Source organism: Bos javanicus, chromosome 4 (genome assembly GCF_032452875.1).
Source record: "Bos javanicus breed banteng chromosome 4, ARS-OSU_banteng_1.0, whole genome shotgun sequence".
Taxonomy (NCBI): Eukaryota; Metazoa; Chordata; class Mammalia; order Artiodactyla; family Bovidae; genus Bos; species Bos javanicus.
In genome coordinates this window covers 16,384,845-16,410,988 of record NC_083871.1, presented here as the reverse complement: position 1 = coordinate 16,410,988, position 26,144 = coordinate 16,384,845, and the positions used below count along the sequence as shown (strand labels likewise).

Genomic DNA, 26,144 nt, shown 5'->3' with positions numbered 1-26,144 from the left:
CTGTTCTAGTTTAAAACAGTCACTATGGATAATGGAAAATGCAGTTGATTAGGAATAGATTGGAAAAAATTAGAAAAGAGTGTGGTGATCTAAGACTGGCGATCATAAATCTGAACTGGTGAAAGGAAACCAAGAAGAAGAATGCCTGGTGCAAAGGTGATGGGCAGGAGAAGGGGAAGAGTGGGGTTATGGCACTGACGGGTTTAAATCACCATCAGCTCTCAGCATCTGCTCTCATCCATTCAGCTCAGTTCCCCCTGGGCTGATGCCATCTCATTCGTCTTCCTCTCCTGGAACCTTGTTCCATCATAATGAACAAACGCTGCCATTTCTAGAACATGCCCTGCTGTCAGAACTCTGTCTTAGAACCTGTGCTTCCTCTGTGTAGATGCGTTTCCCTCTACCCTCCTTCACCTCCCTCTACTCTTTATGGAACAAGAAAGGAACACTCCAAATTAAATCTGAATGGCCAAGGGCAGCAGGCCATCAAGCAAGTCAGCTCGGCACTCAGTGAGCACTCTACAAGCACTTGGTCGGCTGAAAGCATCATACAATGTGGAGGGAGGCAGGGTTTCTAAGGCATGTAAAGAGAAGGGGAAAATGGGTTCCTTGTCATTAGGTACTCCACCCCAAAGGTGTAATAAACTTAGATATTATTCCTCAGGTCCATGTTTCTATAACTCATCGAATTTTAAATTTAAGGCTTAAATATAATACATAATAAATACAATAAACAATTTTAGTATTGTTTAAATACAATAAATAAATAATAAAGTTCTCTATGTCTTAAAAAAAAAATGACAATGGACGGCACATTTTTTTCGAGATTTCTGTGGAAGGTAATGCCACTTAAGTCCCCCTAACTGACAGAGTAGATTTATGGAGTTTTCATTCCTATCTCTAGAACTATTTTCCTTACCATTTTACCCTGAAAGACAAATGAGTATCTGGGAATTCATTTTGACTGATATGTCCAAATATGCAAACGACAGACATGAAGAAACTGAACTTCTGGACAGAAGAATAAAAGGGGACATCTGTTCTTGGTGTTTCTGTGCCTCCTTTCTTAATTCAGAGTCAAAAATTTCTTAATGCGCCGGTCCTTTCAGTCAGTACCCATCCTTGTCCCTCTTTAATCATCTCCACCCAGTACCACAGAGATGTAAAGATATTAATCATTTATTCACTCATTCATTCGATAAACATTTACTGACTACCTATTTTGCAATATAAACATAGAGGAAAATATAAAATGTGAAGCTTACAGTCAGTTGAAGGAGAAAAATGTTTAAAACAATCAAATACAATACAGTGAGTGCTATAATAGAGGTATGCATCCATTCAATGCATGAAGTGAAGTGAAGCCAAAGTCCCTCAGTCGTGTCCAACTCTTTGCGACCCCGTTGACTACACAGTCCATGGAATTCTCCAGGCCAGGATACTGGAGTGGGTAGTCTTTCCCTTCTCCAGGGGATCTTCCCAACCCAGGGATGGAACCCAGGTCTCCCACAATTGCAGGAGGATTCTTTACCAGCTGAGTCACCAGAGAAGCCCATTCAACGCATATCAAACACCTAATATACACCGGCACGATGGCACTGAGAAGCCAACAGTGAAGAGAGAAAGAACAAACCAAAAAAAACCTGTTGTCCTCAAGGAGGATTTGTTTATTTAATTAATAAACAAATGAGCAAAGAAAATGAAGGCAGCACACCAAAGAAGACAACTCCTCCAGATCGAGAGAGCACAGCCTTGTCAGAGAGGCCGCCGCCAGCAGACATACGAGGATGGGCAGGAGAGGCTGGGTGAGGAAGCAAACATCGCAGGTGGGGAAGAGAACAGGGTGGGCAGTTAGAACGGCAGGAATACCCACTCCAGCCAAAACCCACCGGGGGCAAAGCAACTCAAAATACTGCGGTAAGAGAAGAGGAAATTTCTCTCCAAACTTGCGCTCTTCCTCTTCAAGGGAAAACCCAATCTGCTTTTCTGTTTCCATCGTTTTCCAGAATTTTGTATGCAATGAATTTGACTAAACTTTCATTTTAAATTTGATAAATCTGTCAGGGAACTGGGCTTCCCAGGTGGTGCCAGAGGAAATGAACCTGCCTGCCAACGCAGGAGACATAAGAGATGTGCGTTCGACCCCTGGGTGGGGAAGACCCTCTGGAATGGGGCATGGCAACCCACTCCAGTATTCTTGCCTGGAGAATCCCGTGGACAGAAAAGCCTGGTGGGCTACAGTCCAGGGGGTCGCAAAGAGTCGGACACAACTGAAGCGACCTAGCACACAGCACAGTCAGGGTACTAGGCATCAGGAAAATAAATATATGAATTAATCAAGAGATCAGCAAGCAAACTCAATTAAGGACAAAAACAAATGAACTTCCAGATTACCATCTGCTGAACTCACAATAAATGAAAAACAAAATGATTTCAAGATAGGATGGTGATAAGTATGAGGGAAAAAAATAATACAGAATGCTCACTTTCATACTCAGAGTACACTGTGTGTGCTACACAAATTCATATTTACATATTTCAGAGAAAGCAGATCACTGGAACACAAAAGCAGGCAAGAAGGGTCATAAGGAAGCATATATTTAAGTACAAGCTGCAGCAGAGCATAGAGGCTGAGCGCCAGACTACCTGGGATTCCATCTAGGCCTTGCTTCTAGCTAGTTTTGTAACCCTGGCCAAGTTACTCCACTCTGAGCTTCTGCAGATGCCATACAGACATTATAGTAATGGTATCTACCTCAAATAATTATTTTGAGGGTTATACTAGTAAATTTATGTAAAATTCTTAAAATAGCACTTGGTACCTAAATATCAACTGGTATTATCAGTATGTGTGTGTGTGTGTGCGTGTCAGGGGGTGGGTATTTTTATTATGATGACTTGGAGCTGAGTACTTTACTGTAGGATTCATATTCGCCTAACACCGATGAACTCCTGGAAAAATGTTTATTGTCTTACTAAACAGTGTGAAATTACTGCTTCGTTAATGAAATAATTTCAGTCACTAATACTCTGGAGTTAAAACTTGAATAAACATGCTTAGCAGTGGAAACTGTTTAGTCTTAATTTTGGTTGAGAGCTTAATTTCTTGAAATGTTCACTATTCACCATGAATAGTTAACAGCTATCTAAAGCAACGTGTTCATGCCATCTCTTTAAGGTGAAAGGGTTTTAAAAGACAGAACTGGAAACAGTTGCTTAGTTTCCATTGGACCAGAGGTGTGAATAAATGCATATGGTTAAACATGAACTGTTCAAGAATGGCTATCATTACAAACTATGAATAAAAGCTGGAGAGGATGTGGAAAACAGAACCCTCCTACATTGTTGGTGTTGGTACAGTCACTATGGAAAACAGTACGGAGATTCCTCAGAAAACCAAAAACAGAATTACCAAATGACCCAACCATTTTCCTGGGCGTGTATGCAGATAAAACCAATTCAAGGAGCGACACGCACCTCATGGCAGCACTATCACAACAGCCAAGACATGGAAACAATCTGAACGCCCCCCAAAGGTGAAAGGATAAAGAAAATGTGGTGTATCTACACACAATCTTGCCTTGAGAACCCATGATGGGTATGAACAGGCAGCGGAATACTACTAAACCATAAAAAAGAATGAAGCAATACCATTTACAGCAACATGGATTCATCTAGAGAATATCATACTAGGTGAAATAAATCAGAGAGAGACAAACACCACATGATACCACTTACACGTGGAATCTCAAATATGACAGAAATGAACCTATCCGTGAATCAGAAACAGAGAAATGGGCATCGAGAGCAGGCTGGTGTCTGTCAGGGGGAAGGAGTTAGGCGAGGGATGGAGCGGGAGCTTGAGGCTAGCAGATGTACGCTATTATTTACAGAATGGATAAACAGCAAGGTCCTACTGTACAGCACAGAGACCTAAACTCAACATCCTATGATAAACCATAATAGAAAAGAATATAAAACATGTATATATAGATATATATATAACTGAATCACTCTGCTATACAGCAGAAATTAACAACACTGTAAATCAACTACAATTAAAAGAATAAAAGTAAAAATGAACTGTCCAAATCTTAAGTAAACACTCAATTATACATCTGTAGGAAATTACATCCATATTTAAATCATGAAAAAAGGGAGTATTAGGTAAGCCTTAAAACAATCACATCTTTGAGCTTTAAATGAAGTGCTGAGCTTATCCTCACCACTAACCAGTTCACAACATAAGGGAAAAAATTAAGCACCTCAGGGTACCCATAGTTTGCCTAAAGAGGTTTGTGTGTTTTAAACCAAAGCAGCACCTGCACCATTTAGAAGAATAAATTCAACAAGAAGTGGTTATGAATCTATAAATTATAAGGCTTTGGTGGTTCTTTTACTATGTGATCAACAGCAAGTGTTTTCTGGACTTGCAGCTGGTACTCTGTTTTTAAATGGCATGAGGACCTATTTTATTCAGACAGAGTTTGAGACCTGAGGCAATATCAGTTTATTAATCAGATTAATGTTAAACAGCAAAAGTTTTACTTCCTATCATAAATTGTTGGCCTGCAGATATAAGTAACAAGTAGTATATCATTGGGTTTGCCTGTGATAAGCTATAACTTGTAGCAAAAAAAAAAATTAAATTGTATTTAACTACATATGTATTCTGGAAGAATAAATAGAGAAGTAAATTTTGCTGCTTACGGGCAAGGATGCACTATTATAACCTGATGAGCTGGTGTAATCAAAGTTTTATTACAATGAGAAAACTGCAACATAAGATTCTACACTGAACAAATGATCAGAGGGCTAATTCTGATTAAAATTATTATTCCACTATTAAAGTAACGTGTAATTGAGGAGAACTGTTCTACCACTTACACACACACACACACCACATACTACCCTAACTAGGCATTTAACATAGAAGGAAGATAATTATTTCTAAAATCTTGGATAGGCCATCTTATTTCTACACATTCAGCTGGACCTGTGTGCTTATTAGATAATCCTGTAAGAGTCTCAGGTTTTCCTCTAGCTACTGGCCCTCTTCTCTCCTCTAACAGTCAGGCTCACCGGTTCCCAGCTCCATCTAGCGTAAATTCACATCACCCCTCTTCCAAGTCTACAAGCCCCTGTGCTCTGCAATATTCTTCCTCAGAGTCACCCCCGACTATCCTTCTAGTCCTCCTCAAACACCTGTTATGTTAAGCATGCCTGCGCATACAGCGCCTCTCAACCTCCCATTGTATTTAACTTTTTGATGGTCTGCCTCCCTAGCTGACTGAAACCCATGCAGGCAGGGATCTTATGTATCCTGCTTCCCATATTGTATCCTCAGATAATTCATATGTATTAAATATATGAATTAAACCAATCAACTGAGGTTGGTTCCTCAACCAACCAAAATGACTGCCCATAACGAGAGTGTGAGCCTTTTAAGACCAAAGAGCACAGATCAGTCATCATTCTCTGTGCATGCCTAGGTCAATCCTGACACAGAGATGGGACTCAAGACGTGACTGATGGTTTGATGAAAGTTAACAGATTCAATGACTGAACAACTTGCCATTTTGAAAGGCAACTTTTAGGGCTTTAGTACTAAGCTACAAAAATTTTTAAGTTGACTAAATATGATTAATTCCCTTTTCATAAGTTCTGAAGTAAGAAAATATAGAAACTTAAAAGGTTTTTTTATAAGTCACCAATAGTTTTTGAGGTAATGGTGAAATTTTATTAAATATCATTTATTAAGTATCATGTATATATTATCATTATTATTAAGCATTGGTATATCATGTTATAAACAAAAGGAATCTTTTTAGAGAAAGATCTCAAAGCCAGAGTAAGAATTTGGTTATCGGAGGAAAAGGAACAGATACATAAAGAGTAAAGTGGGGAGAGACAGGATACGAGTGAGGGTTAGAAAGAGTTCGAGCATTTTGATCACTGAGATGCTGTCCTCCCCAGCCTACGTGGAAAGCAGTGTAGCTGCAGGATTTGGGAAGGGAAGACTAGGAACAGGGCTTCAATAATTTAAGTGTGACAAGCCAAGACAACATCTGATTCGATGTGTCCTTATTAATGATGGTAAGAATGAGAGCAAAGAGGTGCCATCGGTGGTAGACAGTGGCGGCTGAAACACACATATGGCCAGTGCTATGACAGGACAGCAGGTATATTTGGGGAAGGAAGTGCTTTCAAAATGGGAGCGATAAAGGTACCCAATCAAAGAAATTCAAAACCAGGATCAAAAAGGGTGCTAAGAGGAAGGACAGGGTACCCTGGCAAGAACATCTGAATGGTCCTAAATCATAAACATTGAACCACAGATTGTAAACAGTGAGGCAGAGTTATCTGACCAGTAGAGACAACTGTAGAAATACGATTGTATTGTTAAAACACACTGCTTCCAGTCAGTCCTGGAACTGTTCCTTAATGGAGTTCTTCATGAACTCCAAACTCACCTCAAGTGATCCAGCTCCCACCACTGTCTTCAGGTGCATCTTTTAAGATGCTGAGAAGTGCCCATAAAAGTGTTCACGTTATTTCCAGATGTCCATGGGCTCAGTCTAATCCAGCCACGTCTGTCTTCCAGCAAGGTGCTTATATCCATTCTCTCACTTCATATTGTTTTATTACTTGACCAAAGAGAAGGCATTTTAAAAAGTCATATTTACTAAGCAAATTCTTCCCTATCCTAAGCACTATAGTTTTTATTTTCCAAATTATTTGAAATACTGGGAGCTACTGGCTTGGCTGTTCATGGGTTGTACTGTGGTTGGTGGGAGCTTTCCGCTTCCTTGTAATGAGTCTGCAAAATGATTCCAAATGGCAATGGCTCTCTGTGCCTGCCACACCCACTGCAACCTCACGCCCACTTTGTCGTCTCTCACCTAGGCTGCTTCTCAGCACTACTAAGCATTCTCTCCCAGTGAATGTCTATTTCAGATGATCTGCTCTTAGATGTACTAGCTTGCATTTTCTTAGGCTGAATCTCACTATTTCCTGTGATATTTCCAAACCTTTTCAGGTATCTTGGTGCTACTCCTATTATTTCGCTATTTGAGATGCTTCCCAATTTACTATCATATGTAAATTTGGTTGACATATTATTCATTTATGATTTTATATTTTTAATGAAAATGCACAGGAAAATTAGGCAATATGCCTCCATAAGAAAGCATATTTTTAAGAAGAATGAATTTAGGTAAAATTGTAAGTCATCATGTTATTAAGGAGAAGGCAATGGCACCCCACTCCAGTACTCTTGCCTGGAAAATCCCATGGACAGAGGAGCCTGGTAAGTTACAGTCCATGGGGTCGCTAAGAGTCGGACACAACTGAGCGACTTCACTTTCACTTCTCACTTTCATGCATTGGAGAAGGAAATGGCAACCCACTCCAGTGTTCTTGCCTGGAGAATCCCGGCGACGGAGGGGTTGCCTGGTGGGTTGCCGTCTATGGGGTCGCACAGAGTAGGATAGGACTGAAGCGACTTAGCACCAGCAGCAGCATCATGTTATTAAATCAGTAAACCTAAATTGCTTACTTTTACACAAGTCATATACTTTATTTTATGACCAATTATACAAAAGTTAAAATGATTTTTAGTCTCATTTATTTTTGTACATTATGTATATGTGGTTCAATTTCACCCATTTTTTTTTGAGATTGAAACAACAATTATTTAAGAGGTAAAAGGAACATTTGTTTAAATTTCAAATCTTAAATGTATTTACATTTAAAAAATCCAAATGTCTTTGGTTCCCTAAAAATTATAAAAATGTCCTCAGTTTTAATAAAAGACACCTTAATTAAATAATAATGATCCATTCAATATTTGAAATACTACCTCATTATATTTATGACAGTTTTATTTATTCTCTACTATGCTGTTTTATAACTTCTTCCTTGGGTTCAAAACATATTTTAAAATATAACTTGGCTAGTGAATTTCAGGATATTTATTTCCTAAATGCTAGGCTTACATAAACATAGAACTCCTGTTTTATATCCTTGTTTACTTAGGATCTCTCTAGTTTTGTCTAGCTTCTTTTGACAGTGCCGACAAATGCATTTAAAAAGTCTTCTAAAATTAATGTTACTCCAATGCATTTTCAGTTAGCCTAATTATCATAGTGCAGTTTTGACTCCAGAATCTTCCAAGAAACACATTCCAATCCAACCCAGGAAAGTGAAGAGTTAAATGTGCAGTTTAGAAAAGAAATATGGCAAGTCTGTGTATGTGGCTCGGACTTAGAGCGATGTTTACACAGGGAATCCTGGCTCTGTCTGCACTACATTATGACCCTTGTCATCACCTGCCCTGGAGCAGTAACACATGCGTCTCCTTCGCCCATTAAGCCAAGCTCTCCTGAAGGGCAGAAGCAACCTGAAACCTCTGTATCTTCCGTGAGGTCGCCCATAGCACTCTGCACAAAGCAGCTCCACAATAAATGTGTGTGAGGTTGTACCAGAAAAAAGCAAAGTTCTTGGGTTTTCCTTGATACACACGTCCCGTGAAAAATGAAAGCAAAAGAAACCCAGGTGAATGGGTGGCAAGAGGGGATGGCGGTGGTGGTAAGAATGTTAGCAAGTAATTGCAAATGAAAATATTTAAATGTGATCTTACTTAGTATTTTACTTCTGTACTTAAAAAAAAATCTCAATTCATGTTTAACTTTTCATCCTTCCCAAGCTAAAAGCCAGGAAAGCTTATTTTATTTGAAAGCATAGTCTGAGTTAGACACACCCTTATGAGACAGCCAGTGTAAATAATTTGTTCTCCTGGTATGCCAGTGCTAAACAATGATGAACAGATCAAAAGCACAGGGATTCCCCAACAAAGAGTGACCCATTGTATAGAAAATGGATCCTAAGACAAGGAAGTATATTTAGGATTGGTTTCTACATTCCGAATTCTGGCACACCCTTAGTCCCTGGTGCCTATGACTCAGTCCCCTGGTCAGCCTGAAACTGAAATTCCAAAGACCATGTAATTCAAGAAAGAGTGTGCATCCACTGTACACAAAGGTACAAGAATGTAAGCCTGAGAAAACAGGGCGTGCAAAGGAAACTGACGGCTTCCAAGGTGGTGCTGGCGGTAAAGAAACCTCCTGCCAATGCAGAAGATGCAAGAGACTCAGGTTCAATTCCTGGGTTGGGAAGATCCCCTGGAGGAAGGCATGGTAACCCACTGCAGGATTCTTGCCTGGAGAATCCCATGGACAGAGGAGCTTGGCGGACTATAGTCCATCAAATTGCAAAGAGTCAGACATGACTGAAGCCACTTAGCACAAAGGAAATTTGAGAAAAATCATTGATCAGGGAAGAAGGGAAAGATATAGGAGATAGGGACTTACGGAACCCAAAAGGTAGGACAGACTGGAACCCAAAAAGAAAGATGAATTTGTCAATATTCTCAGATGTCACAAAAGGTTGGAAAGCTGAGACTCTAGAAGATAATAAAATTCTTACTGAATAAATGCAAAGTACTGAGATCAATGAACAAAATTATCAACATCTTGAATTATTTATGTTTAGAATAATTTTGCTCTGTGAACATATTTGCTAAGAGTAAGTTTCGGTTCTATTAATTGTATTACCAACTTCCCTACCATCCAGAGTTGATTTTTTTCCTTTTCCTTCTGAAAAATAAGGTAACAATTTACCAAGTCCGACTGCTCATGACTGTGGTCGTAGGCATGGTTGTACAGGCTGTGTACTGCACAAGAGTGTCACAGCTAGGGGGAGGAGCATTCACACTGGGGACGTGCAGACTTCAATTCCCAGTAGGTGGCAGTCAAGTGTCTTATTCCAACTAAATAAACATATTACAACAATTTTCTACGAGATGGAAATAAAAGGTCTTAAAGAAGGACCAACTTTTAAATTCCCAGAATGCACTGAGTGGGTTAATGAAAGCCCCAAATGTCTTTCATCTACTTCCCAATCTTCACAAACCAGACTCACATAACATCTTGTTATAATAGCTTCCCAACGGATCCCCTAATTTCTCCACATTTGAGTCCAGAAGTAGAGTCCTACTAATACAACTTCTCTTTCCAAAAATTCTTCAGGGGCTCTATGTCATACAGTCTTTTCAACCTCACATTCAAAGCCCTTCGTGACCACACCCTAACCTTCCTTTCTACTCTTCCCCTAATCCACAAGAGGTCCTCCACTCCCAGTGCTCTGCTTTACATATATCCCGTCCTCCCTTCCCTCCCCTGATATCTTAGCTCACTTCTGCCTGGAATTCTCTCCAAACTCAGTCCTCCTGCTGCTGCTGCTGCTGCTGCTAAGTCGCTTCAGTCGTGTCCGACTCTGTGCGACCCCATAGACGAAAGCCCACCAGCCTCCCCCGTCCCTGGGATTCTCCAGGCAAGAACACTGGAGTGGGTTGCCATTTCCTTCTCCAATGCATGAAAGTGAAAAGTGAAAGTGAAGTCACTCAGTTGTGTCCGACTCTTAGCGACCCCATGGACTGCAGCCTACCATGCTCCTCCAACCCATGGGATTTGCCAGGCAAGAGTACTGGAGTGGGATGCCACTGCCTTCTCTGAGAGTCCTCCTGCTAGAAGTTCTAAATTACACTAAGCATTATACTTGGGGGAGAGGTTTTGCATGACTAAGTATTGTCTTCAGCAAGCATCCGAAAAAAGGATTCCCCCTTCTTGGCTTTGGTTGCTTTTCTCTTATTTACTGGTGTATAACAAGTGTTTGGTATATCCCAAACTTATGAGCTGAAAAATGACTATTTGTTTTCACACCTCTGACTCAGCAGGTAAAGAATCTGACTGCAATGTGGGTCTCAGAGCTGGGTTTGATCACTGGGTTGGGAAGATCCCCCGAAGGGAAAGGCTATTCACTCCAGTGCTCTGGCCTGGGAATTCCATGAACTGTATAATCCATGGGGTCCCAGGAGTTGGACATGATTGAGCGACTTTCACTTTTCACACCTCACGTACTTGAAGGCCAGAAATCTGGGCAGAGCTGAGTGGTTCTTCTGTTCCATGTGGTCACGTTAGAGGCTTCGGTGTTGGTAATCGGTGATCACTAACTGGGCTAATCCAGAAGGTTCTCATTCCTCCTCCTTGTCACAGACCTTTAAGGTCTTCACTCTTTAAAGCCCAGCTTGAATCCCTCTTCCTTCTAAGAATCCATTCCAGGTCTTTCAGTCATGCTTACTCTCTCACTGTTTCAGATTCTCTGGTGCTTTTTTCTTCATTACAGTGTTTTTCCTACTAATTATCTTACATTAGGCTTTCATTTAAGTAAGACAAAAAAGAGAGAGAAAGCCAAAGGGAGCAAGAAAATGCTGTGACCCTATAAATTTCAACCAAACTTAAACAATAGACACAAAATGCTCAATGTGACTGGAACTCTTCGTAAAATAAGTGGAGAAACAGAGTTTTATATCTAGACTGAGGCCAGAAGAGGCTGATCGAGCAGAAGTAGACAGCCTACTTCACACAGGTATATAACTATGCCTATTCTAATTATGGACTTCTCGGGTGGTGCAGTGGTAAAGAATCTGCCTGCAGTGCAGGAGACATGGATTCGATCCCTGGGTTGGGAAGATCCTCTGGAGGAGGAAATGGCAACCCACTCCAGTAGTCTTGCCTGGAGAATCTCATGGACAGAAGAGCCTGGCGGGCTACAGTCCGTGGGGTGACAGAGTCAGACAGGACTGAGCGACTGAGCAAGCGCATGCAGTCACTATAAATTCTAGGAAACACAAGCGAAATCGGGGGGAACAAGTTTAGAGTTTTCTGCCATTATACTTAATGAACATTTCTAATATCGCATGTATTTTTGTCCTCAAAAATGTTGAAAATGGGAAAGTAAAATCCACAGCTTACAGAATGACTTGAAGAGATACACTACTGGAACTGTGACATTATCCTGAGAACAAAATCCAATATTCATACTACCCAGGTCACACAACCTATATAAAAATGAAATTTTGAGCCAGAAAAGATATAAAAGATAAGTCTTCCTCGACTTACAATGGGGTTAATTAGAAACTATCCTAAGTCATAAATGCATTTAATACACTTAACCTACTGAACATCATAACTCAGCCTAGCCCAACTTAAATGTGCTCAGAACGCTTATTTTGCCTACAGTTGGGCAAAATTCTCTAACACAAATTCTATTTGATAATAAAGTGTTGGATATTTTCTGTCATTTACTGAAGACTGTACTGAAAGTTAAAAACAGAATGGTTCTCAGTGGATCAGATGTTTACCCTAATGATCATACTGCATATTGCTAGCCCAGGAAAAGTTCAAAATTCAATATTCAAAGTATTGTTCCTTTGAATACATATTTCACCGTTGTGAAGTTGAAAAATCGTTAAGTCAAACCATAAGTTAGTGTCTGTAGTTCAATCTTACTATCTTTACAATGAAAAAACTGAGACCCAAAAAAGTGGCTAAAAAGAATTCATCTCTTGTATAAAAATAAACAAAACTAAAGGTACAAAGTTCTGTGAAGCAAAACTTGTACAAAAATGTTGATGGCAGCACTGTCTGTGAGACAGGCTGTAAACGCCTGCTGAGAGGAGAAGGGGTAAATAAATTATGGTATCTTCAAGCAAAGAAATACTATACAGTGGTTAAAAGGAATGGATCAAATAAATATCAACAAGGATGAATCAGACAAATACAACACTGACTAGAAAAAGTGAATTGCAGCAGAATACAAATAAAATGACAGTACTTCTATAAACTTTCAAAACAAGCACAGCAATACAACATATAATTTGGAATTTCATAGCATACGGGTAGAAGTATAAGACAGGGGACTGAGTGGTGACTTCTATGGGGGTTGCACGGTACCCAGGCAACTTCCACGGGAGCCATCCATTATGTTTTGCCTCTAAAAGCTGGTGGCAGACCCATGGATGCTCATATTATGCTTCATAATTTTCATGAAGCTTCAGTGCAGTTCAGTTCAGTCGCTCAGTCGTGTCCAACTCTTTGTGACCCCATGGACTACAGCATGCCAGGCTACTCTGTCCATCATCAACTTTCAGAGCTTACTCAAACTCATGCCCATCAAGTTGGTGATGCCATCCAGCCATCTCATCCTCTGTTGTCCCCTTCTCCTCCTGCCCTCAATCGTTCCCATCATCAGGGTCTTTTCAAATGAGTCAGTTCTTCGCATCAGGTGGCCAAAGTATTGGGGTTTCTGCTTCAGCATCAGTCCTTCCAATGAATATTCAGGACTGATCTCCTTTAGGATGGACTGGTTGGATCTCCCTTGGACTCTCAAGAGTCTTCTTCAACACCAGAGTTCAAAAGCATCAATTCTTCGGTGCTCAGTTTCCTTTATCATCCAACTCTCACATCCATACACGACTACTGGTAGAACCATAGCTTTGACTAGACGGACGTTTGGTTAATTTAACATAATAAAATTTCAAGATAAGAAAAGATGCATTAGGACATCTCTTACACTTTCGTCATTTGAGATATTCACTATCAAAAATACGCACAAACACAGAGATATAAAAACCAGGCAGATGTTGAGGAGCTCAGGACCACTGACATAAGCTATGTGAGACCAACGAAGAGAAGTCATCTCTGGTTCTCAAAATAAGCTAACTAAAACCACCACAACAAAAATCCAACTACTCAAACATACTTAAAAAAATTTTTTTGTACATCAATCACACTCCAGATCCTTGCCTCAACTTTTGCGTGTTGTAAAGTGACCACCATCCTCCCACTGTGAGGGGCCATGAGCAAAGAGGATAAAACATAACACAGACTGCTGCAGTCTTTGGAAGAGTGACGGAGGCAGAACCAAGGGAATAATGGCGATTTAGCGAGCACGTACGACACCCCAGGCATTGACAGCTTTCAGAGTTATCTGCATTGTCTACATTTTCTGTTTAGCCCACACAATGCCTATGAGGTAAGGATGACTGTCATCTTCATTTCAAAAAGGTTAAAGGACTTTAGCAAGTGGTGGAGGGAGGATTCTAGCCAGAGCCAGACATGTAATCAGTGTGTTGCTGCCTTTCTGTCAATCAGAAATTATAATTACCAAATATCTGTAAAATAAACTAGAGTAGGAAATGGCAACCCACTCCAGTATTCTTGCCTGGAAAGTTCCATGGACAGGAGAGCCTGGAAGGCTACAGTCCATGAGGTCGCAAAGAGTCAGACACGACTGAGCTACTGAGCACAAAGCATCTGTAAATTAAAGCATCTTCCAAAATATGTTACCTAAGTTACATCTGGCTCCAAATCACGTTTAATTCCTTTAAAGCAGTTTGCTTTGGTAATGTGTAAGTATTTCCCCTTCTAGCACACTGCAAAGAACTTTAGAGCTCACTCTGACAAAAGCACCTGTTCTATGTCCACATGGCTGTCAAGGTTTAGAAACGAATACAAATAATACCAGAAACAACTCCAAGGGGGATTTTTCTTTGGGGGAAAGAATTAGATGGAAGCATTCTAAAAAGTGACTACGGAGCAGCATCTGAAATAACTGTTTTCCCACATCTTGGATACCTCCTTATGTGCAAGGATGTCCAAATCAAAGGCTCAAGGAGCCCTGAAGTGTCTCAAGGTCTCAGAATCCAAGATGGCACCCTGAAGAGATCACTGACTGTCCTTCACTTGCTAACCACGGACACATTCACATCGCCCACCTCTTAACAAAAGTAGCAACTCACCTCTCAGAGAAAGGCAAAATCCTATTTGTTAAAAACAAAAAGATTTTATGCATATTTAGGTTGCCACAAAATAGATCAACATGGGTGCTCCCTCAAACTGGTCATCTCCTCTGGGTGAGCAGGGACGCCATGCTGTGGCTGCATCCAGGAGTTTTGGGAAGACTCTTAGCATCATTCAAGCCAGTGATCCTAAACCCTGGCCACACCGGAGAATCATCCAGAAACTTTAAAAACATTCTGAGCAGACTATTGCTCTGTATTATCATGATTGGTAAAACAACAGTGACTAAAAGAGAACATAAGAGAATGCTATTTTGATCTTAAAGGAGGCAAAGATTACTTGCACAGATCCATAAAGTGTTAAGCAAAAGGGGAAAAGATTGATCAATTCAACATTAATGTGGACAATTAGTTTATTAAAAGACACCCTGAAGAGAGGGAAGGCAACCCCTAGGATGGAGATAAAACACATGTCAGAGAACAGGCATCAGACTGCTGGGGACATCATGCCCATAGAGGAGGGACAGCCAGCCAGAAGGCCAGGCTCTGGGTCAGGAAGATCCCCTGGAGAAGGAAATGGCTATCCACTCCAGTATTCTTGTCTGAGAATTCCATGGACAGAGGAGCCTGGCAGGCTATAGTCCATGCGGTTGCAAAGAGTCGCACATAACTGAGTGACTCACACTTTCACACACAAGGGGGACATGCAAAGACAAAGATCCTGGGCCCTCTTTAGAACCTGAATCAGGGCATGCCTAAGGTCAGCCTAACTCATCACCATCTGCACAGAAGAGCCGATAAATGTCCCTTTTCATGTAAGCCAGGAAAAGTCAGATCTTCTGTCACTTTCTTCATCAACAGTCTCAAATAATACTCAGTTCAGATCCATTTTCACTGTAATTCTCAACTTCTCTGAGAAGCTCATTTTTAGGCCATCCACCACAGAGAAGTCCAACACCACCAAATCGGGGTGGTCACGTCCCTAGTCTCGGGCACAAAAGGCCATTGTTCTATTTCTCAGTAATCATCTTCTCCCTTTAGTGACTTACTTCAGGGCATCCTCGGTTTTAGAATTTATTAAAGCTCCTCAGCCAGCTCTTCAGATTCTTTTCTTTTTGCTTATTTTGCCCCTGATTTCTTCAGTCCCATGGCCTGGATACAATGCTCTAACAACCACTTACTGAGAGCAACATGGTCCTCCTGTTCACTCACTGTGCCCATCCAAAAGGTTTATCAGTGATAAATGTGTGCCAGTCCATGGATTTACAGCCATCACCATACCATGCTTTCTAATCTCTTCAGCTGTCCATAATCACAAATCCTCCAAAATTTTGCACTCTTAAATGTAAAGTTTAAACCAAGCACGGGAGCCTAGTATAATACTAATGGCACTAGAAGACTAACATTTTGTACACACAGAACCAACAAGTTTTCACATTTCATTCTTTAATTAAAACAAAAAAAAAAGTTTCACACTGTACCACTCCACCTTAAAAAAAAAAAATCTTACATTTTACTGCAAAACTCTTCCTTTACTTTTTCATAAGCTTGGAAACCATTTTGGTGTATCCTTGCCAAGGCAAAAGGCTTTGCCTTAAAGCCTGGCACAGGCTGGACTGTAGTGACAGGCATGGAGACAAGGCAGACAGATTTTTCTCTTTTTGCACACTGATTGAAAAAAAGTGCCACCAGATGTGAAAGGGAAAATTTAGACTCTAAATTCTGAAATTTAATCTAGCAATAAAGAAGCACCCAAGTCTGAAGACACGGTGTACGTCAGCTATCTTCCATTGCACCACTTCCTCTTTCAAACTCCTTAAAATGTGCTCTTGATTACAGCGAGCCTGCAATAATTTTTACTTGGTCTAACAAAGTTTCTTTTACTTTAGCGAGTACTACTGGTACAGCAACACAGGACTTCTTTGCTTTAAAAGGAGATGGTGGTGCTCAGATAAGTGAGAAACTCCGATTTGTAAATAGAGAGCTTTTTACTTTACTAGTGATATTTCTGATGGAATTATTTTTTTAATTTATTTTTCTATTGAAGGATAATTGCTTTACAGAATTTTGTTGTTTTCTGTCAAACCTCAACCTGAATTAGCCATAGGTATACACATATCCCCCACCTTTTTGAACTTCCCTCCCATCTCGCTCCCCATCCCACCCCTCGCAGTTGATACTGAGCCCCGGTTTGAGTTTCTTAGCCATACAGGAAATTCCCATTGCCTATCTATTTTACATGTGGTAATGTAAGTTTCCATGTTACTCTCTTCATACATCTCACCCTCTCCTCCCCTCTCCCCATGTCCATAAGTCTATTCTCTATGTCTGCTTCTCCACTGCTGTCCTGTAAGTAAATTCTTCAGCCGCATTTTTCTAGATTCCGTATATATGCGTTAGAATATGGTATTTGGCTTTCTCTTTCTGACTTACGTCACTCTGTATAATAGGTTCTAGGTTCATCCACCTCATTAGAACTGTCTCAAAGGCGTTCCTTTTTATGGCTGAGTCATATTCCATTGTGTATATGTACCACAACTTCTTTATCCACTCATCTGTTGATGTACATCTAGGTTGCTTCCATGTTCTATCTATTGTAAATAGTGCTGCAATGAACAATGGGATACATGTGTCTCTTTCAATTTTGGTTTCCTCAGGGTATATGCCCAGGAGTGGGATTGCTGAGTCATATGGTGGTTTTATTTCTTGCTTTTTAAGGAATCTCCATACCATCTCCCATAGTGGCTGTATCAATTTACATTCCCAACAACAGTGCAAGAGTGTTCCCTTTTCTCCACACCCTCTCTAGCATTTATTGTTTGTAGACTTTTTGATGATGGCCATTCTGACTGATGGGAGGTGATATCTCATTGTAGTTTTGATTTGCATTTCTCTAATAATGAGCGATGTTGAGCAGCTTTTCATGTGTTTCTTAGCCAGCTGTATGTCTTCTTTGGGAAAATGTCTGTCTAGGTCTCTTTCCCACTTTTTGATACAGCTGTTTTTCTGGCCTTGAGTTGTATGAGTTGCTTGTATATTTTGGAAATTAATCCTTTGTCAATTGTTCCATTTGCTATTATTTTCTCCCATTCTGAGGGTTGTCTTTTCACCTTGCTTATAGTTTCCTTTGCTATGCAAAAGCTTTTAAGTTTAATCAGGTCCTACTTGTTTACTGTTGGTTTTATTTCCATTACTCTAGGAGGTGGGTCATAGAGGATCTTGCTTTATGTAATCGAGTGTTCTGCCTATGTTTTACTCTAAGCGTTTCATAGTTTCTAGACTTACATTTAGGTCTTTAATCCATTTTGAGTTTATCTTTGTGTACGGTGTTAGGAAGTGTTCTAATTTCATTCTTTTACATGTAGGTATCCAGTTTTCCCAGCACCATTTATTAAAGAGGCTATCTTTGCCCCTTTGTATATTCTTGCCTTATTTGTCAAACATAAGGTACCCATAGGTGCATGGTTTTATTTCTATCTTTCTATCTTTATTTCTAACAAGACTTTCTATCTTGTTCCATTGGTCTATATTTCTGTTTTTGTGCCAGCACCATACTGTCTTGATGACTGTAGCTTTGTACTATAATCTGAAGTCAAGAAGGTTGATTCCTCCAGCTCCATTCTTCTTTCTCAAGACTGCTTTGGCTATTCGGGGTCTTTTGTGTTTCCATATGAATTGTGAAATTTTTTGTTCTAGCTCTGTGAAAAATGTCATTGGTAATTTGATAGGGATCATATTGAATCTGTAGATTATATTTGGTAGTATAATCATTTTCACAATATTGATTCTTCCTACCCAGGAACATGGAATATCTCTCCATCTGTTTATGTCATCTTTGATTTCTTTCATTAGTGTCTTATAATTTTCTGTGTACAGTTCTTTTGTCTCCTTAGGTAAGTGTATTCCTAGATATTTAATTCTTTTTGTTGCAATGGTGAATGGGATTGATTCCTTAATTTCCCTTTCTGATTTTTTCATTGTTAGTATATAGAAATGCAAGTGATTTCTGTGTATTGATTTTGTATTCTGCAACTTTGCTAAATTCACTGACTAGCTCTGGTAACTTTCTGATACTATCTTTAGGGTTTTCTATGTACAGAATCACGTCATTTGAAAACAGTGAGAACTCTATTTATTTTCCAACCTGGATTCCTTTTATTTTTTTCTTCTTTTTTGATTGATGTAGCTAGAACTTCCAGAACTATGTTGAATAACAGTGGGGAAAGTGGGAACCCTTGTCTTGCTCCTGATCTTAGAGGGAATGTTTTCAGGTTTTCACCATTAAGAATAATGTTTGCTGTAGGCTTATCATATATGGCCTTTACTATTTTGAGGTAGGTTCCTTCTATGCCCATTTTTGGAAGAGTTTTAATCATACATGGGTGCTGAATTTTGTCAAAGGCTTTTTCTGCATCTATTGAGATAATCATATGGTTTACATTGATTGATTTGTATATATTAAAGAATCCTTGCATCCCTGGAATAAACCCAACTTGATCATGGTGTATGAGGTTTTTGATGTGTTGCTAAATTGTTTGCTAAAATTTTGTTGAGGATTTTTTCTTCTATGTTCATTAGTGATATTGGCTTGTAGTTTTCTTTCTGTGTGTTGTCTTTGTCTGGTTTTGGTATCAGGGTGATGGTGGCCTCAAAGAATGAGTTTGGAAGTGTTCCTTCCTCTGCAATTTTTTGAAAGAGTTTTAGAAGGATAGGCATTAGCTCTTCTCTAAATGTTTGATAGAATTCTCTGGTGAAGCCATCTGGTCCTGGGCTTTTGTTTTTGGGAGATTTTTCATCACAGCTTCAATGTCAGTGCTTGTAATTGGGTTGTTCATAATTTCTATTTCTTCCTGGTTCAGTCTTGGAAGAGTGAACCTTTCTAAGAATCTGACCATTTCTTTCAGGTTATCCACTTTATTGCCATATAGTTGTTTATAATAGTCTCTTATAATCCTTTGTATTTCTGCATTGTCTGTTGTAACCTCTCTTTTTTCATTTCTAATTTTGTTTATTTGATTCTTCTCTCGTTTTTCCTTGATGAATCTGGCCAAGGGTTTGTCAATTTTGTTGATCTTCTCAAAGAACCAGCTTTTAGTTTTATTCATCTTTACTATTGTTTATTTTCTATAATTTTTTTTAATTTTTAAAAACTTATTATATTTTTTCTACATTTATTCCTTTGTTTGCCTTCCCTACTGTTATTTTCCCCTTGCAGTTAACCTTTGATGTATATAAATCTTCTTCATCTATCTCTATTAAATTTGCATATCTATTCTTTCTTTTCTTTGTTTCCTTTCCTCTCAACATATTTGTTAGTTTTGTTTTCATTGCTTTATTCCCCACTTGGCACCTTGCGGTAGTTTTGTTTTCCAGTTTGTGCTTTAGTTAGTTTTGTTCTTAACTGGTAAATGTTATTTTTGATTTCCTTTTTTTGCCAGGTCAATCTACTGTACTTTATTTTAGTTGGACTGTTTTGACTTTGCTTATGGATGTATATGTATGTGTGTATATTCCATTATTTTAATTATTATTTGCCTGATTTAGTAACACCAATTGTCTAGGGTTCATTGTTGGTTTTTCGTTTTTGGGTATTTGTTTTAATCTCACTTAATGCCATAACAAACCACTTGTGGAATCTTTGTTCCTGACCAGAGATCAAGCCCTGAGCCTTTGGAGTGGGAGCACTGACTCCAAGACACTCGACTACCAGAGAACTAACCCTGCAGAGTATCAAATAGTTCACAGTAAGGAAACCACTTGAACACAAGACCCGGCATCACCCAACCACCAGTAGCACCCTGTGCAGTACACCTCATCTAAACAACAAACGAAACAAAAATACAAACCCAATCATCAGCAGACAGGATTCCCACCTCACTCAGCCTTGCCCATCAGAGGAAAAACAAGCAGGAAAAAAAAAAACCTCAGCACAGATCTTGCCTTTTATGAAACGTACACAAACCACTGGACCAGTCTTAGTAGGGGAGAAACCAAAAGGAAGAAAGAATTCAACCTTGAAGCCTGGGAAAAGGAGGCCTCAAACACAGTAAGTTTAAAAAAAAAAAACAAACCCATATATATAATGAAAAAGCACAGAAATACTACACAAATGAAGGAACAAATTAGAAACACAGAAGTCCAAATAAATGAAGAGGAAATAGGCAAACTACCTGAAAAAGAAGAATAATGATAGTAAAGACGATGAAAACCTTGAAAACAAAATGGAGAACATGCAAGAATCAATTAACAAAGACCTAGACGTATTAAAGATTAAACACACATAGACAAACACCACAATTACTGAAATTAAAAAAATACTCTGGAAGGAATCAATAGGAGAATATCTGAAGCAGAAGAATGAATTAGTGAGCTGGAAGATAAAATGGTGGAAATAACTCCTGAAGAGCAGAATAAAGTAAAAAGAGTTAAAAGAACTGAGGACAGTCTCAGAGACCTCTGGGACAATATCAAACGCACCAACTTTCGAATAATAGGGGTCCCAGTTAAGAACAAAACTAACTAAAGCACAAACTGGAAAACAAAACTGAAGCAAGGTGCTAACTGGGAGATAAAGCAATGAAAATAAAACTAAGAAATATGTTGAGAGGAAAGCAAAGAAAGAATAGACATAAAAAGTTAAACAGAAGTAGATAAAGAAGATTTATATACATTAAAGGTTAACCACAAGGGGAAAAGAACAGTTGGAAAAGCAAACAAGGGAATAAGTGTAGAAAAAATAGGTTTAAAAATTAAAAATAAAAAAAAGAGAGAGAAAGGAAAAAAAAGAGAACTCCACAGAACTGCAAAAGCCAACAAAGAGGCCAAGGTTTATAACAATAAAAAATGTGAATGAGAAAAAAAAAAAAGGTAAAAAGCTTAATTAGATTTCATAGTGCCAATAAAATTGACAACTACAACAGAGGGGGTAAAAAAAGGAAAAATAAGAAAGAAAAAAAAAATCCAAAAGAATCAATAGAGTAAGTCAAAACATAAGAATAATAATGTTTTTCTTGAGTCACTGCTGTTCAAGTCCTTTCCCTTGCTGGGAGTCACAGTCCACCTCACCTCCCTAGGATGCCCTTCTACCCTTGGCTGATCTCTGGATCTGCTGTGGGGGCAGCTCAGATTCTAATCTGGTCCTACTCCTGTGTGTTCTTGCCTCCAATGTCCACAGCTATCAGAACTAGTGCGTTTTTTTTTCTTTTTTTGTGGGAGCTCTCAGTTCAGTTGCTCAGTTGTGTCCGACTCTTTGCGACCCCATGAATCGAAGCACACCAGGCCTCCCTGTCCATCACCAACTCCCAGAGTTCACTCAAACTTATGTCCATCGAGTCCGTGATGCCATCTAGCCATCTCATCCTCTGTTGGCCCCTTCTCCTCCTGCCCCCCATCCCTCCCAGCATCAGAGTCTTTTCCAATGAGTCAACTCTTTGCATGAGGTGGCCAAAGTACTGGAGTTTCAGCTTTAGCATCATTCCTCCCAAAGAACACCCAGGACTGATCTCCTTTAGAATAGACTGGTTGGATCTCCTTGCAGTCCAAGGGATTCTCAAGAGTCTTCTCCAACACCACAGTTCAAAAGCATCAGCTTTCTTCATAGTCCAACTCTCACATCCATACATGACCACTGGAAAAACCATAGCCTTGACTAGACGGACCTTTGTTGGCAAAGTAATGTCTCTGCTTTTGAATATGCTATCTAGGTTGGTCATTACTTACTCCAAGGAGTAAGTGTCTTTTAATTTCATGGCTGCAGTCACCATCTGCAGTGATTTTGGAGCCCAGAAAATAAAGTCTGACACTGTTTCCACTGTTTCCCATCTATTTCCCATGAAGTGATGGGACCAGATGCCATGATCTTAGTTTTCTGAATGTTGAGCTTTAAGCCAACTTTTTCACTCTCTTCTTTCACTTTCATCAAGAGGCTTTTTAGTTCCTCTTCACTTTCTGCCATAAGGGTGGTGTCATCTGCATATGTGAGATTATTGATATTTCTCCCGGCAATCTTGGGATTCCAGCTTGTGCTTCTTCCAGCCCAGGGTTTCTCATGATGTACTCTGCATATAAGTTAAATAAGCAGGGTGCCAATATACAGCCTTGACGTACTCCTTTTCCTATTTGGAACCAGACTGTTGTTCCATGTTTGGTTCTAACTGTTGCTCCTTGACCTGCATATAGATTTCTCAAGAGGCAGGTAAGGTGCTCTGGTATTCCCATCTCTTGAGGAATTTTCCAGTTTGTTGTGATCCACATAGTCAAAAGCTTCAAGGACTCCACAGCCCCGTGTGGCTATCAAGTACCTTACTGGACAAAACTGATCTAAAGAACTATAGAAAACACACAGGAAAGTTCTGGAACTTAGAACTGAGGGCAAGGGAAGGGCTTTCTCCCTCTCATGTGATGCCTTCTGGAATATATATGCCAAATAAACATTTTTTTTTCAAATTAAGAAGTATTAACTATGGACAGGGGCAGATCCAACCTGTAAGGGATCTATCTGAAGCTTATACAGCTTTTAAATCCCTCTGAAAGAAGTCAAATACAACATTATGAAATACAAAATCATATAAAAAAGTGAAAATGCATTTAGAAATGACCAAATTCACAAATTTTATAAATACCTGAAAATACCACAAACATGATAGAATCCAGAATATCATCCTATCTTTATTAATTAATCACCTAGCAAAATTCTATAATTCTTTCCCTAAAATTTTTGACCACCACATTGTGGCAAATGACAATTTTATAATTTTCCGTATATACATATAAAATTAAAGAATGAGCTAATGTTTCTTCTAATTATGGTATAGCAACATAGTTGTTTAGAAATATATGTCTAGGAAAGGTTCATTTAACTTCACAACTCATGTTAAGTCAATTTTTAGGATCATTGCTGAGTTTGGAAAACCTTCTGTAGACTTTCTTTCATATGTAAGCTGCAAAATGTCAGGGCTTTCCAGTTTCTTATGTGATGACTAACCCCAAATACCTTTCAAACTGCGGGCATTTTTTAACTATAAAGCTCATTGCAGCATCATATTAATAAGTTTTTTTGTTCTTTCTCCATATTACTATACTGTGGTCAAACCAGCAAGAAACATAACTCTTTTCCCAACGTATCTCTATCATTCATCGCTTTTCATTAACTGGATTTTCAAACAATCATCATGCCTATTTATTATATTTGAAATTCTGCTCTTCTCAAATGAATTACAGCTTTGAGGATAATCTGAAATTTATTTTTACAATATACTTTGTGTCATCAGAATAGTTTTTCATCATTTATTTTTGTTTCTTTAGTTTTATGCTCCATTATTTGAATTTACTCAGTTCTTTAATAAAAAAAAAAAAAAAAGGTTGTAGTGGTGAGAAAAGAAGTAACCCTCCATATATGTTTACTTTGGGAATCTAACTTCTCAGTTGTCTTACTGAAACGCTCTTGAAACATCTTTCAAACTGTACTTAAAGCTCTATATTCCCAGCTCAACTTTCCTCTAAGCCAGGTCCTCAAAAAAATGCCTGTCATTAGTCCAGAGCAATCTAACATGTGAGGAAATGTGATGGAAGGAGGGTCAGGGCAGAAAAGAGACAGCAGTCTTAACTAATTGTGGTTTAAATATCTTAAAATTCTTCAAATCTTGCAAAACCATGTGGCCCTGTGAACACAAAGCTAGGGATCTTCCCAGGGCCTTGGAGCGGGGTCTGTGCAAGGAAGGGGCCCTGAAACCTAAACCCCGTCAATTTAGCTCCTGTAAACGTCCTCTGATTACAGGTAAACAGAGGAGTCAGAAGATCCAGCTCAAGCCAAAGGTCCTTAGCTTAAGGAGTTAGGTGTTTCTCCCCACCTGTCCCTCCACCTTCAGAGCGAATATTCTATTTCAGGCTGAAGTACACTTCTAGGAGGTCAGACAGCACATTCTAACCTTCTTCCCCACCTGACACAGCTACAATCACTTCATCTCAGTTTTTGCCAAAGTTGAGGTCATACAAGCTGAAATCTTAAACGACCAAAAATTTCTATTTTTAAGAAGCTTCTTCAGTTTCAGTTTCCCCAATCCATTGTTTGGACAGATGCTCAAGGGTTCTCTAAAGCCCTGTTTTAACATAACAACTCTGAAAATCTCATTTGCCCCATAGGTCAATGAAATAAAAACAAAAACAAACTCCATTATATGGGCTAAAGCCATGACACATTACAGTTAGGGTGGGCAAGAGTCATCACAGAGATCAATACTTCATTACTGGAAGTAATGAAACTGGTGGTTCAACGAAGGCCAGAGTAATGATGGCGCTATAGTCACACTGCTCAGCTACACGCACAGGGCGAAGCCTGCACAACATCGTGTGTGGACACGCGCGTTCAGTCGTGTCTGACTCTGTGACCCCACAGGCTGTAGCTCGCCAGGCTCCCCTGTCCATGTGATTCTCCAGGCAAGAATACTGGAATGGGTAGCCTTTCCCTTTCTCCAGGGTATCTTTCCAACCTAGGGATTGAACCCATGTCTCTTCTGTCTCCTGCACTAGCAGGCGGATCCTTGACCACTGCACCTCCCAGGAAGTCCCTTGAACATATCTATAAAGTAGGAATCACAGCTGGCTTTTAACACAAAAGAAACTGTTTTCAGTTTCTCTTTATGACTCATCTTTTATTTTTAATAAAAAGTCCCAAGGTCTCATTATGTTATGTTAGTCACTCAGTCGTGTCTGACTCTTTGTGACTCTGTGGACTGTAGCCCGACAGGCTCCTCTGTCCATGGGATTCTCCAGGCGAGAATACTGGAGTGGGTTGCCATTTCCTTCTCCAGGGGATATTCCCAACTCAAGGATGGAACCCGGGTCTCCCACATTGCAGGCAGATTCTTTACTGTCTGGGCCACCAGGGAAGCCCAAGATCTTATTGGGGGTCATTATTTCTTAAATACTTTATTGACACTATTTATTATCTAAATTTACTCTCACTCTTGGAAGTCCAGCAACAGGTTTCAGCTGCTGCTTTCATAAAATTCTGTCAAATCTGAAAAATATAAATACTTAAGAGCACAAACTCATTGCCAAACTGAATGTGCTCAAAACCCAGCTTAGCCACTTTCTACCCGTAGTTTTGAGCAAGTCATTCAACTTCCCTGTGCCTCAATTATCTTATCTCTAAAACAGGGATAAAATGAGAGAGAGAGATGCTGTGAACATTAAATGAAAATTTGTAGCTATAAATACTGAGAGCAGCACGTGATACACACTAGGGCTGTATACATGTTTGTTAAATATAAGAAAAATATGAACCCATGTGTAATATGAAATGGGAGTGATCAGAGAAGCTAAAATCAAGATATTCATACTAGTCTGAGTGGAGTTTTACTATCTTCCATCATGTTGTAAACTTCAAACTGCCAAAGACAGTTAACTCAAAAGAAAACAAACACAATTCTGAGCCAAATAAACA

General features: G+C 39.4%; 1 protein-coding gene across 6 annotated transcripts in view; it reads right to left on the bottom strand.

Annotated features, from left to right (window-relative positions):
* UMAD1 (UBAP1-MVB12-associated (UMA) domain containing 1) overlaps window positions 1–26,144 on the bottom strand; it is a 297,864-nt gene that overhangs the window by 153,008 nt on the left and 118,712 nt on the right. The window contains exon 1 of one of the 6 annotated variants that reach the window (XM_061413543.1): window positions 213–733. The exons of the other annotated variants lie outside the window; for them this stretch is intronic. Within the exon in view, the coding sequence (XP_061269527.1) occupies window positions 213–228 (16 nt within the window). The 5' untranslated portion in view covers window positions 229–733. Of the gene's footprint in view, window positions 1–212; window positions 734–26,144 lie in introns of those variants that run through there. 6 annotated transcript variants of the gene reach the window in all.